At 40.0% G+C, this 19,011-nt stretch overlaps 1 protein-coding gene across 4 annotated transcripts in view; it reads left to right on the plus strand.

The window, feature by feature from the left end:
- Positions 1 to 5,857, plus strand: part of GABRB3 (gamma-aminobutyric acid type A receptor subunit beta3) — a 212,770-nt gene extending 206,913 nt beyond the window's left edge. For all 4 annotated transcript variants that reach the window (XM_035303550.3, XM_035303549.3, XM_054257168.2 and 1 more), the window contains one exon: positions 1,311 to 5,857. In XM_035303550.3, coding sequence (XP_035159441.3) covers positions 1,311 to 1,652 — 342 coding nt within the window. In that variant the 3' untranslated portion in view covers positions 1,653 to 5,857. The remainder of the gene's footprint in view (positions 1 to 1,310) is intronic.
- The last annotated feature ends 13,154 nt before the right edge of the window (positions 5,858 to 19,011 follow it).

Raw genomic sequence — 19,011 nt, forward strand, 5'->3', positions numbered from 1 at the left:
CCAAACCTGTAGACACCTGGGAGTCCTCTGGTGCCTTTCCACCAAAGCCTCAGTGGTCCCTGGATGTCGGCAGCCATTCCTGAGGCCCAGCCCCCTTGAAGTCTGGGGCTATCCCACCAACAGTCCTGTGCCTACTGGGAACTCCACACAGGCCCAGCGCCTTCTCAGTCGGGAGTCCTCTCACCTCCTGCTCATCTAGTTGGATGCCACTGATGAAATTAAAGTGTATACAGAAGGTGGGAAGACACAGATGAACACAGCAATAAATTATTCCTGCATGAAATAACTAGTTTTGTGACACGTTCACAGAGGAAGCCACGGACACTTAATCTAGTACTGGAACATGGGGTAGGCTTTCCACAGCTAAAAACAGGACCAAAAAAATGGCCGTCCAGGCATAGAAAGGGAAGACAGATGGGGAAGCATGGGGCTTGCTCAAGTGAGAGCCCAGGGGACTGCGGAACGGCCCTTGGGGCCATGGCAGGGATGGGTCCTACTCAGAGACTGGGTGCTCCTAGTTCATTTCAGAAAGGATTCCACCGGAGGCCCCAGCCCCAGGATGTTCTGTGAAAGGTTGAAAATTCCAGGGCAGACCAGCCCACAAACAAAATGGACCTTTGGCATCGTTGTGCAACAGCTGAAGCTGTATTTGGCTCAGAATAAAATACTGTCACTATAACGCTTGGCTCCATTGTGGGAAGGAAATTGTGTCTATTTTGTGTATAGCCCTTCCAAAAGAAGCCTCCTGCCAGAACCAGTATCGGTCAAGGAGAGCCTACCTGAGTTGGGGCGGGGGTGTCTGTATCTGCTCCACTGAAGCCATCAGGAGTGTCCTTCAATCACAGGACTATCCATGTGTTTCTCTGAAGTAATTTGGGTGTGTTAAGTCATCAAAAAAAGGGAACAAGATGACTTCCGAAGACATGGGGGAATATAGTTTTTATTCAAAGTATAGTTGTGAAAAACGGTTAGAGCACCTAAGTTAACATCTTGAAAGTCATTTGTACTTTAAATTTTTCGGTAAGGATTTGTATCCATAATGTGAAATGTGCGATTTGAAAAAGCCCCTCCCCTTTTTTCATCTAATCTCTTACGTGAGCATTTTTAGATCAAGGAAATAAAAATCTCTCAACTGCAGTTAACCTCCAGAATGACATTTTCCAATAAAACAGGTGCTGGGTTTGACAGATATACAGTTTCTCATGAAGCATGTAATGTGATGGCATGGCGTCCTCTTTGGGTTCTGCGTAGGAAAACGGGATTTATTGGCATGCTGGCTGTCTGACCATGTGCACGTTCCTTCCATCCAGGTGGATGCTCATGGGAACATTCTGCTGACATCGCTGGAAGTTCACAATGAAATGAATGAGGTCACAGGCGGCGTTGGCGATACCAGGAATTCAGCAATATCCTTTGACAACTCAGGAATCCAGTACAGGAAACAGAGCATGCCTCGAGAAGGGCATGGGCGATTCCTGGGGGACAGAAGCCTCCCGCACAAGAAGACCCATCTACGGAGGAGGTCTTCGCAGCTCAAAATTAAAATACCTGATCTAACCGATGTGAATGCCATAGACAGATGGTCCAGGATCGTGTTTCCATTCACTTTTTCTCTTTTCAACTTAGTTTACTGGCTGTACTATGTTAACTGAGTGACTGTACCTGATTTTTCAAAGACTTCATTTAACACTGAGTGAAATATTACTCTGCCTGTCAAGTTTTTATACCTGTACACACACAGACACACACACGCAGACACACACATATATACATACGCAATTGTATATATATGTGAACTTTCTCAGCATATATATAAAATACACGTGTATATGAGGATGTATGTGTATATGTTTACACACAGGTGTCAGTGCCATGTGTACGGAAGACAAATACACATACATATATACATTTTGCAGCTATGGACAATTTACCACAGGATGCATATTAAAGAAGGTCATCGTTTTTTTGTTTTATAATTGAAAGGGACAAGTATCAGCTAAATACTATGCCTTGAGAATGAGGGCGTGAAACACAATATCATCCCCAGATGTGTCTTTTATGATCATAAGTTAGACGTTTGAGTTTAAAAATCAGAAGGACATTCTTAATCTTTGAAAACTCATACAGTGGTATTGCTAGTCTACAGTGAGTCACCTACTTCATACCCTCTCGTTCAGTTTACTAAGCAAAGGCTTCTTGGCTTTCTGGTGATGGGGTTTGTTTTCAGCGGGTGTACGTTTTCCATAACGGTTTAGTGGCTGGGGTGAGCCACTGGCAGTGTGCTTACCTGTTGTCTTAAACGTAGATAGATCCCACGTTGATGTCTGAAGGACCGTCTTTTGAAAACCCATCAGGAGTGAATGGCATCTCATTGTAAGTACTCTGATGTACAGTGTGTAGTTCTTGTCTGTTGTTCACCTGGAGTGGACCCAGCTTCACTGTCATGTGCAAACGCAGTGACACGTTTGGCAATGACATTTCAATCACTGACGATGTGCTCTACATCGCGTATGGATTTCTAGGCCTGATATCCAACAGAAAGCATAGACGTCTCAGGTTATTCGTTCCTCTAAGGTAAAACCATCTAGGATGATTTTCCCCCTTGCAGTTATGTCATTCTTATAACATTGTATGTCAATAGAAAATACATTTGCATCATATGCATATATATGTATATTTACCAAGGTTTTGTTTCTGACGCTTGCTATCATGGCAGCATGCAGTGTCATATTTTCCTTTACGTGATGTAACTACTTTCTGTTACCTAGAAATTAAGATTGAAGCTAAAACACTTCTGTTCAGTTTCAGAAACTAAGAAACATCCTCATGCCTTTATTTCTGTACCTGACATATTTCATAAGCACATCCAACTACTCCTAGACTGACTAGGATTCTGCAGGAACACAACCCGTACACACCACGCGTCACCCAGCGACCCATGACCGTTCTCTGAGGCAACGGAGGGCCACCTGACAGCAAACACGGTCGCTGCTGGTCCCTTCTGATCCGCAGCCTCGTCAGTATTTGGACTTTTTAAAGCTCGTAGAAACAAGACAAGGTGCACCGGTTTCATAGACGCAACCTTAACTTACTATTTAGATGAGATCTTTCTAAAGAAAAAAAAAGAGATGATATATTTTTTGTAAACAATATTTCTATCACAGGCATCCATAAACTGAAATGACTACAGTTGTGCAAACAGGTGTCACAGTGAAGTTGAGCATTTGGAGAAAAAAACAAAAAGCAAAATTTGCAGGAAGAACTGCTAAATTAGTACCTTATCCCAAAATGCCACATATGCCTCACCCTCTCTGTTCCGTCCAAAACCCAGGACCAGAGTCTAGCCCAGTGCTCCAAAGGCTGGCCCCAGCTGTCTCGAGGTAGGCAGAGGCACCACCCTCCCCGAGGATGCGTGTGGTGTGGACCGTCCGCATGAGCTGACCACTATGTGATTTTTCTTTGGTGGCCGTCACAACCTTTAATTTGTGGGCATCTGCAACAGTTCAAAACCCACCATCAGATAAAACGTAATCCAAAATTTCACGCTAGAGGCAGTTACCTACCTTTAGGCCCTCCTCCCTCCTCCATCCCTGTCGTTTTCCTCCTGATCGCTGCTTCTGATTTTATTTTCATCTGGAGACTAGCCAGGGATTTCTTTGACTTTGGCTTTTCTCTGACAGTTTTTTTCCATGGGTAACAATGGGGGATCCTAAAAGTTAAACAGATTGGGAAAAACCTTGTAAGTGGCCTTATCATAATTACCATATTAAAGAAAAACAATACATTTGCAAAGCCCTAACCCTTTCAATACTTCAGGTATCTTTTTCTGTATCCAGTAATTAAAGATGTGAGGTCCACATATGGAAAAGGGACCCCAAAATGCAAATGGATGTGGACAAAAACAGTCAAGGGTCGATTTAAGTGTATGATTTATACTATTCAGAACTGTGACATTCATTCTTTCTGGGAGAAAAGTGATTTAAAACTTTTTCAGTGCATAGTTGAGGTACCCAAATATCAAAGGCAGAGACCCCATGGGGCTCCAAAGAGCTGCAGTCTCCCTCCCAAGGTTTTCTGGATATAAATTTGCATGGTCTAGTCATCATAGCTTTTGAGCTTTTTATATGCATTTGGCACCAAGACTGGGATCCACAACTTTGTAGACACTGCGATGAAGTTAACATTAGCTATACTATAAATAGTGTTTGTAACTACACACACACACACGAACACACACACAAATGCATACATATATTCTGTAAAAACAAAAACTTTTTAAGATCCTTGGGTATGTGTTTGCTTTACTCCATTTCAGAAGAAAATTACTTTTCTTCTAACAAAATTATTTTATAGCTTCTCCATTTTTAAAACTTGTGAGGGCATTGAGAAGAGAACTCTGTGCTAACAGAAGAGAGTTGAATTGGAGTCTCTGTCGTGTTAAAATGACCTCTCATTACTCCACAGTAGTTATATGAGCCAGTAACTGAGCCGCGTTGAGGAATTCTGAACCTGGACCTCCGACATTGTTAGGAGGTGGCTGTTACCCACGCCCAGACCTTGTGAGTAAGGAAAGAAACGTTTCATTGGGGACATAATGAGATTTCTTTCTCAACAACTGAGAGTAATAAAAAGTTAGTTTCTAAGTAGTACTGTCTTTCCAAAATGTGTCATAGGGGCTCAAGATCTACAAAAGAATCTTATGACAGTTTGTTATTACCCATATTCAGATGTGCTTGAGATAATGCAAGAGCCCTGCTGCGTAACTCGCTACAGAGAAAGACTGATAGACTTGAGTAGTCCTTGAGACGAGTGTTTCTCCTGTTCATCAACCCCGGGACTGTAGCGGGGCTTCACTGTCTATACCATGCGACATCCATTTCCCCCGAATCTCAAATGAGCTAGAACGTGTGTCACGATAATATCTCCGTTAGGTTTGGAAGCGACATGTACCTCTGCAACATCATGTGTCTTTAATGCCAGCACCCAGAGCTTTGACATACTCCGTCACTCCCTCCAAAGGCAGCACTGACACTGTTACCAAGGAGATCATCTCCAAGGTGATGCCAGGGAAGTCTGGGGCTGCTTTTAAGGGGACAGGCACGTTGCAGTTGTAGCTGTTCATTTTCAGCATCTAGTAAATAATCCATTGGTGTTTGTCCCACAATGGTGTGTTCTAACTAGAATGTGTCCACCTTTGAATCTCCTGGCTTGAAAGTATAAACCATCACGTAATTCTTATTTTAACCCTCCACCGAAAACCAGTTCATATCCCTGGCCATTGTACGTAAGCAAAACTGAACAATCGGTGAAATATTTTGTTACTCTTGGAATTGACTCTGGCTCTCAGTGTGAGCCGTTAGAGTAACATAGAATCTTGGGGCAAAGAGCTGCCCAGGTGAATTAAATTTTTCCAGGACACTTGCTAGTGTGCCTTGGATTGATTACCTCTTCTACTGCATTGAAAGGTGCCGTGTTTTCCTGAAATACTGAATTCCCAACACCTGGGTAAACAACGACCTCCCAGAGAGTGGCTCCCGTATGCCTCTCCCTAGGACCAACCCCGTGAACATGCTTTGTCACGCGTGTCTCATGTTCCCACTTCACAAGTCAGTGAGTGTGTTTAAGGTAAGTACAGGATTATTCTGGTAGGAATAGGCGATCGCTGTCATAATCAATTCTCATGTTGATTTCATTTTATTGTAAAGATAAACTTAAACCCGGTTTTGCTTAAGCACATTGATGTAATTTTTTGGTATTATTTGACATGAAAAAAACAGCAAAATTGAGTGATAGATACAATATGAACCTTGTTGATGAATGAATTCAAATTTATTAAAAAAGGACTAACTGACTGAAATGTGAAGACTGATTTTTCTTTTTTCCTTGGCTGTCTTGTGAAGATGGTGTGGTTATTTTAATTCTAGTCATTTTAGTAGCACAAGCCCATTGGGCTATGCTGAAAGGGAAAAGAAATACGCCCTAAATTGCCTGCATATCAGATCTGTTGAACTATGACTTGAAGAAAAGAAAATCACAATTTACTCTGAACTTCAAAAGACAGCTAGACGCACAAAGATCTAACTTGTCCCTGTCTTCAAATAGGTATTTTAAGCAAGAAACACTTTTATATTAAAGGTCGGGGAGCCAACCTACAATAAGCTCTGGCCAAGGTGGTATTGATCCTTATTTTGAGGCAATTTCTTTGGTTTTTTTTTTTTTTTTTTTTTTTCTCCAGTGAGAAAGTATCAAGCAGTGTCTTAAAACTAATTAATTCATTCAAATCCTTGGACACTTTAGACTAGATAGAACTTTTATTGAGAAATATATTTCTAGGCCTCCAGAGAAGCTGTTGGTTCACCTGCAAACACCTGGAAAGGAAAGTTCCCCACTGGTGGTTTAAGCATGACAAAATGCCCTCAGCTGCTGAGTGTTTCATAGCAGGTTTACTTCCAAATTTCCTTACTCTGAAGCAAAATAATGCAAATTCTTCGGGAAATGTTTACAGGTCCTGTTTTCCTTCTTTTTTTCCATCGTATGGATAATTTTTTTACATTCCTGGTCTACTCGGGGACCCCAACGTGGATATATTCCACACTAATTCTTTGTCTAAGGCTGTCACAGCACGAATGGGACATTTCTCACCCATTTCACTAAATTAAAACCCTGTCCATCCCAGGGGACAATCTTAAATTAGCATAACCACAGAAGGGATTTTCACAGGCTGACTAGATTTCTTAAAGCTTTTTCTTTAAAAAGCATCCTGCTTTTAATTAGTGGAGGAAGCCTCCCTGCATGTAGGCTCCAGTGATACCCAGACCATGTCTGCAGTCCACTCAGTCCTGCCCCATGGCTGCCCTGCCCACAGCCCCATGTGACACCATTTTACAAGTCCTGCTCTAACTTCCTTTTCACCAGCTTCTAAAGGATAGGGACCATCAACTCTCGTATGAATGGGAACGTTATTCTTCAAAGAAGACAGACTCTTTGGAACCTGTGATACCACTTATAAGGTAGGACATGCAGCCCCATGTGACTAACCCAGCAATGGTCATTGATTGAGGTACTCCTGGCATGAGAGGGACTCATGCTTCGTGGCCCTTAGTTTTTACAGAAACAATTTCCAGTTAGAATCAACAGGCAAGCATTGCAGAGGGTCCTTGTAAGTAAAATACAATTCACTGAAATGGCATACCGGTGTGGGTGTGGGTCTGTGCCTTTTGAAACCAAATAGGAAACTAGTTAGTGGCTCTCATAGCCAGGTAATTTTAAGAAGATGTCTTCACAACTTAATCTCCATTTCCTATTTCACTAGATATGGGCATTTGTCTGTTGACTCTCCATTTCTTTAAAAGATGCAGTGCCCCCAGCCTTCCATGTTTCTCCTTTTCCACCTCCCATCTTCTGCTTGCTGTAACTACAACTTTACATTATCAAGGTGGGAAGCATTTACACTGAGATTATAAAATTATCTTTCAGTTTTGTTTTTTTTCGAGATGGACTCTTGCTCCGTCACTCAGACTGGAGTGCAGTGGTACAATCTCAGCTCATAACAACCTTCACCTCCTGGGTTCAAGCGATTCTCCTGCCTCAGCCTCCCAAGTAGGTGGGATTACAGGCACCTGCCACCACGCCTGGCTGACTTTTGTATTTTTAGTAGAGAGAGGGCTTCACCATGTTGGTCAGGCTGGTCCAAGCTTGACCTCATGATCTGCCCGCCTTGGCCTCCCAAAGTGCTGGGATTACAGGCATGAGCCACTGAGCCCCCGCCCCTGTATTTCAGTATTTAATATTATGTTTACAGATTGATCCTAAAAGTTGAAAACTAACAACTCACATTATTGAGGTTTACTATGGAAGTACAGTTCAAGATTTAGTATTTTGTTTGGATGTATAAACATTAGAAGATGAATAAAAACAGAAATACTGCAGTGCTTTAAGCCTGGAAAATGGGATGCATTGATGGCATGTAAGAAAAGAGATGTTCTGTTAGCCGATACTGCGTCAGGATCGAGAACTTTTACACTGGCACTCTAACTATACTTCAGCCTTGAGGGGTTTACTTATAAAAAATTCTAAAAGTTAAAAACAAATGAACAACTGCGATGTCACTAAGATTATAGAAATATTATTCAAAGCAAAGCTAAGCATTTTACTTGAGTTTCTTTCCCACCTTTAGAAGTCCAGTGTTTCAACTTTGGGCTATTTCAAGGAGAATATTCCTAAGATTCAAGCCAGATGAATTATTTTTTCTTACATTCTTTTCATTGATCCAAACCACATAACATTTAGGTTTGCATCAAGAGCTTCTTAAGTTTCGTTTCACTCCGTCACCCACAAATATCTATTTTGGGGTTTCTAATTTGCATTCCTTTTTAATGAAGAAAGATGTATATGCTTTCTTGACTGTGCACCCATTACCACCACTTCAGTCATTAAATTTATTGTTGGGAATCTTTTCCATTTTCCTTCATGAAAATATTCTTCTTGGCATTGAGTGACTTTCTGTACAAATTAGGATTGCTGCAAAGTAATTCCTCCTTATCAATCTCATTCTGTGATTTATTTTTACTCAACTCTTACGTTCCATGATTTTCAAATGTCATTCGTGTTTTTCCTTTTTTCTGGTTTTGTCCTCATTTTGCCTAAGTTCGTCTTCAGTTAATGTCTCAGGAAGGGCAAAGATGACGGGAGATTTCAAGGCTTCTTGCATCTCTTGACTCTGCCCTGGGTCTTGCGTGTTTAATTGGTAGTTAGCTAGGTGTTGACTCGTGTGTTGGAAGGTAATCCCCCTAGAACTTTCAAATCATTGTACCATTGTATTTTATCATTCAATGATGCTGGTAACAGGCTGATGTCACATGATCTAATTTGCTTATAGGTGAGTCACCCCCCAACTTCTCATTTCCTCACCATCCCCACCCTGGCCGAGTGAGGTTTTTCTGGTATTTTATAAAGGTAAATTTAGTATGAATCTTTTGTTTATGATGTTGGATCATGGGTGAAACTCTCAGTCTAAAGATCTGTATCTCTTAGCTCTAAACATTTTTATGACTTTTTAGAAAATTTCTTCTGCCTCTTACTAGTCTGATTTTGCAGTTAATGGTTTGATTTTTAATATATAACCTTTCTGCCCTATTCTAGATTTTTTTTTGGTCTGTTCGCTATGTTTTCTGGGAAATTGTTTTTATCTTTCAGCAATTCTATTTTATTTTCTAAATGGCATTTTAAAATTATAAATGACACACAAAAAGCACACACGTTTAAAGTGTATAATATAATAAACTTTGACATCACGAAACAATCTTCACAGTCAAAATAGAAAACATTCATCCACACCAAAATGTTACTAGCACCACTTTATGGTATCTCCACCCCACTCTAAGCCTCCCAATCCGATCTCCAAGCAACCACAAATGTGCTTTCAACAACTAAGTTTGCATTTTCTAAAATCTTACATAAATGAAATCACATTGTACACACCCTTTGTTCTCTACGCTTCGACTCAGCATAGTTATTTAAGATTCATCCATGTCGTTGTGTGATCAACAGCTCAGTTGTATTGCTGAGTCGTATGCATTGTATGACTAGACCACAATTTGTTATCCACTCACCTGTTGATAGACATTTGGATTATTTCTACTTTGTGACTCTTGAATATAAAGGTGTTATGAACATCCATCCACAAGTCTTTACATACATCTATGCTTTCATTTTTCACTTGATCTTAGCCAGAAGGCCCAGAAGTGAAATGCTTTCATTTTTCTTGGGTAAAGACACAAGAAAGGATCTTATGGTGATATACATTTAACTTTTTATGAAACTACCAAACTGTTTTTCAAACTAGTCTCGCCACTGTACATTGTACCATTTGTGTGTGAGAATTTCAGTTCCTCCCCATATTCCCCAACACTTGGTGTGGTGAATCTTTCAAATCTTAGCCATTCTAAGGGTTGAATAGTGGTATTTCTTTTGTCTGTAACTGGCATTTTCTTATTAAGCGTCTTTCCCTATGTTTACTTGCCTGTCTACAGCATCTGTACATTTGTGAATTGGTTTGTTTCTTATCGTGTTTTGAGAGTTCTCTACATATTTCGGATGCAGATTCTTTATAAGATGTATACTTTGCTTTGTAGCTTTTTCCTCCTATTCCTTGGTTTCTCTTTTTATTCTCTCAACAGTTTTTCAGAGAATGTAAATCTTTAATTTTGATGGAGCCAAAATTTTTTCTTATGGGTGATGCATTTGGTCTTGTATTTAAGAAGTCTTCTCCTAAACAAAGGTCCTAAAGACTTTTCCTTATGTTTCATTCCAGAAGATTTATAGTTTTAAGTATCACATGTAGACTTATGCTACACTTTGAGTTAACATTTGCATATACTGTGAGATATAAATGAAAGTTCATTTTCTACATATGTATACCTGATTGTTAAATACCATTTGTTAAAAAAGAAAAGAAAATCCATCCTTTCCCTACTGAATTGCCTTTGCATCCTTGCTGACAATCAATTGTGTGTGTGTGTGTGTGTGTGTGTGTGTGTGTGTCCGTGTCTAGACTCTCCTGTTCCAGTTGGCTATGTTGCAGTCAGAACCACACTGTCTTAACCTCTGTGGTTTCATAATAAGGCTTAATGTCATGTAGTGTTAGTTTAACCAATTTGTTATTCTTTTTCAAAGCAGTTTCAGCTATTTTAGGACCTTTTCTTTTCCATGTGAAGTTTAGAACTGGCTTGGTAATATATACCAAAAAAAAAGCCTTCTGGGAGTGTGATTGGAACTGCATTGAATTTGTAGATTTGTGGAGAACTGCCACCCTAATAACGTCAAGTCTTCTGGCCCATGACCACTATTTATCTCTCCACTGTGCATCATGGCAGGGGTCCTTGGCCTTGGCACATTGACATTTCGGACTGAGTAACTTTTTGTCATGGGGAACTGTTCAACAGCATCCACGGCCTCTAATCATTAGATTCCAGTTGTATAACCTGTTTCCCAACCCCAGGTGTGACAGCCAAAAATGTTTCCAGACGTTGCCAAATGTCCCCTGAAGCAAAAAAAAAAAAAACTGAGTAAAAATCATTGCTTTAAGTCTTTCCACATTTGTCTCACCAATAGTTTTTGGGTTTTTGTTTTTTTGTTTTTTTTCTTTTTTTGAGACGGAGTTTTGCTCTTGTTGCCCAGGCTGGAGTGCAATGGCACAATCTCAGCTCACTGCAACCTCTGCCTCCCAGGTTCAAGCGATTCTCCTGCCTCAGCTCACTCCCCCTAGTAGCTGGGATTACAGGCATGGCTGCCACCATGCGCAGCTAATTTTGTATTTTTAGTAAAGAAGGGTTTTCCCCATTTTGGTCAGGCTGGTCTCAAACTCCCAACCTCAGGTGATCTGCCCGCCTTGGCCTCCCAAAGTGCTGGGATTACAGGCATGAGCCACAGTGCCTGGCCAGTTTTTGGTTTTAAATATAGAGACCTTGTTTACCTTTTGTCAGGTTTATTCCTATTATTTTATATTTTGGGGTGTTACTGTAAAGGTGATTTTAAAATTTCATTTTCTCATTGTTGCTGGCATGTAGAAATGCATTGACTTTTGTATGTTGGCCTGTATTTTGAAATATTACTAAACTCACTAGTTAGTTCTAGTAGCTCTTTAAAGTGACTCCCTCAGATCTTTTACATAGACGGTTCTGTTTTCTCTAAATAAAATCTTACCTTTTTCTTGCCAATCTGGATGCCTTCTATTTCCGTTTCTTGTTTTGTCGCATCAGCACGAATCTCCAATACAGTGCTGAGTAGAAGTGGCAAGAGCACTCTGGTGCAGTTTCTGACCTGACAGAGAAAGCATTTAGTCTCCCCTTTCCCCCTAGCCTCCTGCAGGCTCCAGTGTGTGATGTTCCCCTCCCCGTGCTCCTATGTTCTCATTGTTCAACTCCCACTTATGAGTTAGAACATGTGGTGTTCGGTTGTCTCTGTGTTGGTTTTCTGAGAATGATGGTTTCCAGCTTCATCCATGTTCCTGCAATGGACATGAACCCCTTTTTTATGGCTGCATAGTACTCCATGGTGATATGTGTCACATTTTCTTCATCCAGTCTATCATTGATGGGCATTTGGGTTGGTACCAAGTCTTTGCTATTGTGAATAGTGCTGTAATAAATATATGTGTACATGTGTCTTTATAGTAAAATGATTTATAATCTTTTGGATATATACCCAGTAATAAGATTGCTGGCTCAAATCGTATTTCTAGTTCTAGATCCTTGAGGAATGACCACACTGTCTTCCACAATGGTTGACATAATTTACACTCCCACCAATAGTGTAAAAGCATTCTTATTTCTCCACATCCTCTCCAACATCTGCTTCCTCCTGAATTTTTAATGATCGCCATTCTAACTGGTGTGAGAAGGTATCTCAATGTGGTTTTGATTTGCATTTACCTAATGACCGGTGATGATGAGCTTTTTTTCATATGTTTTTTGGCCACATAAATTTGTTGCCTAGGTTTTTTGCTAGGGTTTTTATGGTTTTAGGTCCTACATCTAAATCTTTAATCCATCTTGAGTTAGTTTTTGTGTAAGGTATGAGAAAGGGGTCCAGTTTCAGTTTTCTGTATATGGCTAGCCAGTTTTCCCAACCTCATTTACTAAATAGGGAATCTTTCTGCCATTACTTGTTTTTGTCAGGTTTGTCAAAAATCTGATGGTTATATATGTGTGGTGTTATTTCTGAGACCTCTGTACTATTCCATTGGTCTCTGTAACTGTTTTGATATGAGTACCATGCTGTTTTGGTTACTGTAGTGTTATAGTATAGTTTGAGTCAGGTAGCATGATGCCTGCAGCTTTGTCCTGTTTGCTTGGGATGGTCTTGGCTATATGGGCACTTTTTTGGTTCCATATGAAATTTAAAGTAGTTTTTTCTAATTCTGTGAAGAAGGTCAATGGTAGGTTGATAGGAATAACACTGAATCTATAAATTACTTTGGGCAGTATGGCCATTTGCACAATATTGATTCTTCCTATCCATGAGCATGAAATGTTTCTCCATCTGTTTGTGTCTTCTCTTATTTCCTTGAGTGGTGGTTTGTAGTTCTCCTTGAAGAGGTCCTTCACATCCCTTGTAAGTTGTATTCCTAGGTATTTATTCTTTTTGTAGCAATTGTGAATGGCAGTTTGCTCATGATTTGGCTCTCTGTCTACTTGGTGTATAAGAATGCTTGTGATTTTTGTACATTGACTTTGCATCCAGAGATTGCTAAGGTTGCTTATCAGCTTAAGGAGATTTGGGGCTGAGATGATGTGGTTTTTTTAAATATACAATCATGTCATCTGCAAACAGAGATAATTTGAATTTCTCTCTTCTTATTTGGATATGCTTTCCTTTTTCTCTCTAGCCTGATTGCCCTGGCCAGAACTTCCAATACTATGTTGAATAGGAGTGGTGAGAGAGGGCATCCTTGTCTTGTGCTTGTTTTGAAAGAAAACGCTTCTAGCTTTTGCCCATTCAGTATGATATTGGCTATGAGTTTGTCATAAATAGCTCTTATTGTTTTGATATACATTCCATCAATACCTAGTTTATTGAGTGTTTTTAACATGAAGGGGTGTTGAAATTTATGGATGGGCTTTTCTGCATCTATTGAAATAATCATGTGGTTTTTGTCATTGGTTCTGTTTATATGATTGATTGCATTTATTGATTTGCATATGTTGAACCAGCCTTGGATCCCAGGGATGAAGCTGACTTGATCATCGTGGATTAGCTTTTTGATGTGCTGCTGGATTCAGTTTGCCAGTATTTTATTGAAGATTTTCACATTGATGTTTATCAGACATATTGGCCTGAAATTTTTTTTATTGTATTTCTGCCAGATTTTGCTCTCAGGATGATGCTGGCCTCATAAAATGAGTAAGGAAGGATTCCCTCTTTTTCTGTTGTTTGGATTAGCTTCAGAAGGAATGGTACCAGCTCCTTTACCAGTTCCTTTTTGTACCTCTGGTAGAACTTGGCTGTGAATAGTCTGGTCCCGGACTTTGTTTTGGTTAGTACAATATTAATTACTGCCTCAATTTCAGAACTTGTTATAGTTCTATTCAGAGATTCAACTTCTTCCTGGTTCAGTCTTTGGAGGGTGTATGCATCTAAGAATTTATCCATTTCTTCTAGATTTTCTAGTTTATTTGTGTAGAGGTGTTCCTAGTATTCTCTGATGGTAGTTTGTATTTCTGTGGGATCAGTGGTGATCTCCACCTTATCATTTTTTACCGTGTATATTTGATTCTTCTCTCTTTTTTTCTTTATTAGTCTGACTAGCAGTCTATCTATTTTGTTGATCTTTTTGAAAAACCAGCTCCCATATTCATAGATTTTTTTTTGAAGGGTTTTTCATGTCACTATTTCATTCAGTTCTGCTCTGATATTGTCATTTCTTGTCTTCTGCTAGCTTTTGAATTTGTTTGCTCTTGCTTCTCTAGTTCTTTTAATTGTGATGTTAGGGTGTCAATTTTAGATATTTTCCCTTTTCTCCTGTGGGCATTTAGTGCTATAAATTTCCCTCTAAACACTGCTTTACCTGTGTCCCAGAGATTCTAGTACATTGTGTCTTTGTTCTCACTGGTTTCAAAGAACTTGCTTATTTCTGCCTTAATTTTGTTATTTACCCAGTAGTCAGCAGGTTGTTCAGTTTCCATGTAATCGTGCAGTTTTGAGTGAGTTTCTTAACCCCGAGTTCTAATTATATTGCACACTGGTCTGTTTATCATTTCCATTCTTTTGCATTTGCTGAGGAGTGTTTTACTTCCAATTATGTGGTTGATTTTAGATTAAGAGCTATGTGGTGCTGAGAATATGTATATTCTGTTGATTCAGGGTGGAGAGTTCTGTAGATGTCTATTAGGTCCACTTGGTCCAGAGCTTAGTTCAAATTCTAAATATCCTTGTTAATTTTCTGTCTCATTTATCTGTCTAATGTTGACCGTGGGGTGTTAAAGTCTCTCACTATTATTGTGTGGGAGTCTAAGTCTCCTTGTAGGTTTCTAAGAACTTGTATGAATCTGGGTGCTCCTGTCTTGGGTGCGTATATATTTAGGATAATTAGCTCCTGTTGCATTGATCCCTTTATCATTATATAATGGCCTTCTTTGTCTTTTTCATCTTTGTTGGTTTAAAGTCTGTTTTATCAGAGACTAGGATTGCAACCCCTGCTTCTTTTTGCTTTCTATTTGCTTGGTGAATCTTCCTTTATTTCTTTATTTTGAGCCTACTTGTGTCTTTGCATGTGAGATGGGTCTCCTAAATACAGTATACAGATGGGTCTTGACTCTTTATCCAATTTGCCAGTCTGTGCCTTTTAATTGGGGCATTTAGCCCATTTACATTTAAGGTTAATATTGTTATGTGTGAATTTGATTCTGTCGTTATGATGCTAGCTTCTTATTTTGCCCATCAGTCAATGAAGTTTCTTCATAGTGTCAATGCTCTTTACATTTTGTTTCGTTTTTGTAGGAACTGATACCGGTTTTTCTTTCCGTGTTTAGTGCTTCCTTCAGTAGCTCTCGTAAGGCAGGCCTGGAGGTGACAAAATCCCTCAGCATTTGCTTGTCTGTAAAGGATTCTATTTCTCCTTCACTTATGAAGCTTTAGTTTAGCAAGATATGAAATTCTGGATTGAAAATTCTTTTCTTTAAGAATGTTGAATATTGGTCCCCACTCTATTCTGGGTTATAGGGTTTCTGCAGAGAGATCTGCTGTTAGTCTGATGGGCTTCCCTTTGTGCACAACCCGGCCTTTCTTTCTGGCTGCCCTTAACATTTTTTCCTTCATTTCAACACTGGTGAATCTGATGATTATGTGTCTTCATAATCCATCTCATTCAGTGTCTTGGGGTTGCTATTCTTGAGGCACGTATTTCTGGTGTTCTCTGTACTTCCTGAAATTGAATGTTGGCCTGTATTGCTAGGTTTGGGAAGTCCTCCTGTAAAATATCCTGAAGTGTGTTTTCCAGCTTGGTTCCATTCTCCTCATCACTTTCAGGTACACCAATCAAATGTAGGTTTGGTCTTTCCACATAATCCCATATTTCTTAAAGGCTTTGTTCTTTCTTCTTCTTATTTTCTCTGTAATCTTGTCTTTATGCTTTATTTCATTAAGTTGATCTTCAGTCTCTGATATCCTTTTTCCACTTGATCAATTTGGCTATTGATAATTGTGTATGCTTCACAAAGTTCTTGTGCTGTATTGTTGAGGTTCATCAGGTTATTTATGTTCTTCTCTAACCTGGTTTATAGTTAGCAATTCCTCTAACCTTGTTTCGGGGTTCTCAGCTTCCTTGCATTGGATTAAAACACGCTCCTTTAGCTTGGAGGAGTTTGTTATTATCCACCTTCTGAAGCCTACTTCTGTCAGTTCGTCAAACCCATTCTCTGTCCAGTTTTGTTCCCTTGCTGGTGAGGAATTGTGGTCCATTGGAGGAGAAGAGGCATTCTGATTTTTGGAATTTTCAGCCTTTTAATGCTGGTTTTTTCTCATCTGTGTGGATTTATCTACCTTTGGTCTTTGCTGTTGGTGACCTTTGGATGGAGTCTTGGTGTGGTCATCCATCTTATTAATGTTGATGCTCTTGCTTTCTGTTTGTTAGTTTTCCTTCCAGCAGTCAGGACCCTCTTCTGTAGGTCTGCTGGAGTTTGCTCAGCATCCACTCTGGACCCTGTTTGCCAGGGTATCACCAGCAGAGGCTGCAGAACAACAAAAATTGCTGCCTGTTCCTTCCTCTGGAAGATTCATCACAGAGGGACACCCACCAGAAGCCAGCTGGAGCTCTCCTGTCTGAGGTATCTGTCGACCCCTGCTGGGAGGTGTCTCCCTGTCAGAAGGCATGGGAGTCAGGAACCCACTTGAGGAGGCAGTCTGTCCCTTAGCAGAGCTTGAGCACTGTGCTGGGAGATCTGTTGCTCTCTTCAGAGCCGGCAGTCAGGAACATTTAAGTCTGCTGAAGCTGTGCCCACAGCCGCTCCTTCCCCCAGGTGCTCTGTCCCAGGGAGTTTTATCTATAAGCCCCTGACTGGGACTTCAGAGGTGCTCTGCCCAGAAAGGAGGAATCTAGAGAGGCAGTTTGACTACAGTAGCTTAGTGGTACTATGGTGGGCTCCACCCAGTCTGAACTTCCTGGTGGCTTTGTTTACACTTTGTGGGGAAAACCGCCTACTCAAGTCTCAGTAATGGTGGACGCCCCTCCCCCAACCAAGCTGAAGCATCCCGGGTCAACTTCAGACTGATGTGCTGACAGCAAGAATTTCCCCCAATGGATCTTAGCTTGCTGGGCTCTGTGAGGGTGGGATCCATTGAGCAAGACCACTTAGCTCCCCAGGTTCAGACCCCTTTCCAGGGGAGTGAATGGTTCTGTCTTGCGGGCATTTCAGGCACCACTGGGGTATGAAAAAAACCTCCTCCAGCTAGCTTGACATCTACCCAAATGGCCACCTAGTTTTGTGCTTAAAACCTAAGATTCTTGTGGTGTAAGCACCCAAGGGAATCTCCTTGTCTGTGGGTTGTGAAGAGCATGGGAAAAGCCTAGTATCTGGGCCAGATAGCACTGTACCTCACAGCATAGTCCCTCAAGGCTTCCCTTGGCTAAGGGAAGTTCCCCAACTTCTTGTGCTTCCCTGGTTGAGGCAAGGCCCATGCTGCTTCTGCTTGCCGTCCATGGGCTGTACCCACTGTCTAACCAGTCTGAATGAGATGAACCAGGTACCTCAGTTGGAAATGCAGAAATCACCCACCTTCTGTGTTGGGCTTGCTGGGAGCTGCAGACCAGAGCTGTTCATATTTGGCCACCTTGCCTGGGAATCAAAACTCAAGTTTTTAAACAGCTAAAAGACTACTTATATAATCTGTTTCTTCTTGAATAAGCTTTACTAGTTTGTAGTTCTCAGGGAATCTTTCAATTTAATGGAATTTGTTGAATTTATTGGTGTGAAGTTGTTTGTAAGATTCCCTGATTATCCTTTAAATATCTATGGAATATATAATGCTATTACTACTCTCATTCCCAATGTTGTGATCTGTGTCTTATCTCTTTTTATTCTGATCAGTGTGGCTAGAGGTTTAGCAGTTTACTTATTTTTTGAAAAAAAGGCTTTGGTCTTATTGATTTTTCTGTTTTTTAATATTTTATTATATTAATTTCTACTCTGACCTTGATTTTCTTTTCTAAAATTTGACATTGTTTTGCACTTCTTTTTCTAGTTTCTTAAGATAGAAGCAGAGGACATTGGTTTTAGACTTCTCTCTCTTTAACACAGGTACTTAGGACTATGAACACCACTCTAAGTACTACTTTGGTGGCATCCCACACATTTTTATATGTGCTGTTCAAAATATTTTCCAGTTTACCTTTTGACATCTTCATTGATCTACCGGTTATCTCGAATTAGTTTTAAGTAATTTACAAATATTTGGTCATTTTCCAGATCTTTCTAATTTGGTTCCATCATGCTCACAGAACATACAGGACATGGCTTGGATTCTTTTAAATATACCAAGGATTGTCTTATGGCCCAGAATATGGTCTCTCTTGGTCAGTGTTTTCTTATGAGTCCTCAAGAAAAATGTGTATTCTGTTGTTGGATGGAGTGTTTTATAAATGTCCATTTGGTCATGTTAGGTAATAGTATTGTTCAAGTTTCCTATATCCTTATTGATTTTCTGTCAACTTATCTTTGTGATTAGTGAGACAGGTGTATTGAAATCTCTGCCTATAATTGTTCATTTGGCTATTTCTTATTGCATTTCTATTAGGTTTTGTTTCATGCCTTTTGAAGTCCTATTACCAGGTGCTTTACATTTAGGATTATTATAGCCTCTTAATAACTTACTCTTTTAATATTACAAAATGCCCTTCTTTATCTTTGACAATTTTTTCTGGTCTGAATTGTACAATGTCTCATATTGACATGACCATTTCAACTCTCCTTTGCTTAGTGTTAGTATGATATATATATATTTTTAATCCATTCACTT

Source organism: Callithrix jacchus, chromosome 6, assembly GCF_049354715.1.
Source record: "Callithrix jacchus isolate 240 chromosome 6, calJac240_pri, whole genome shotgun sequence".
NCBI classification, from domain to species: domain Eukaryota; kingdom Metazoa; phylum Chordata; class Mammalia; order Primates; family Cebidae; genus Callithrix; species Callithrix jacchus.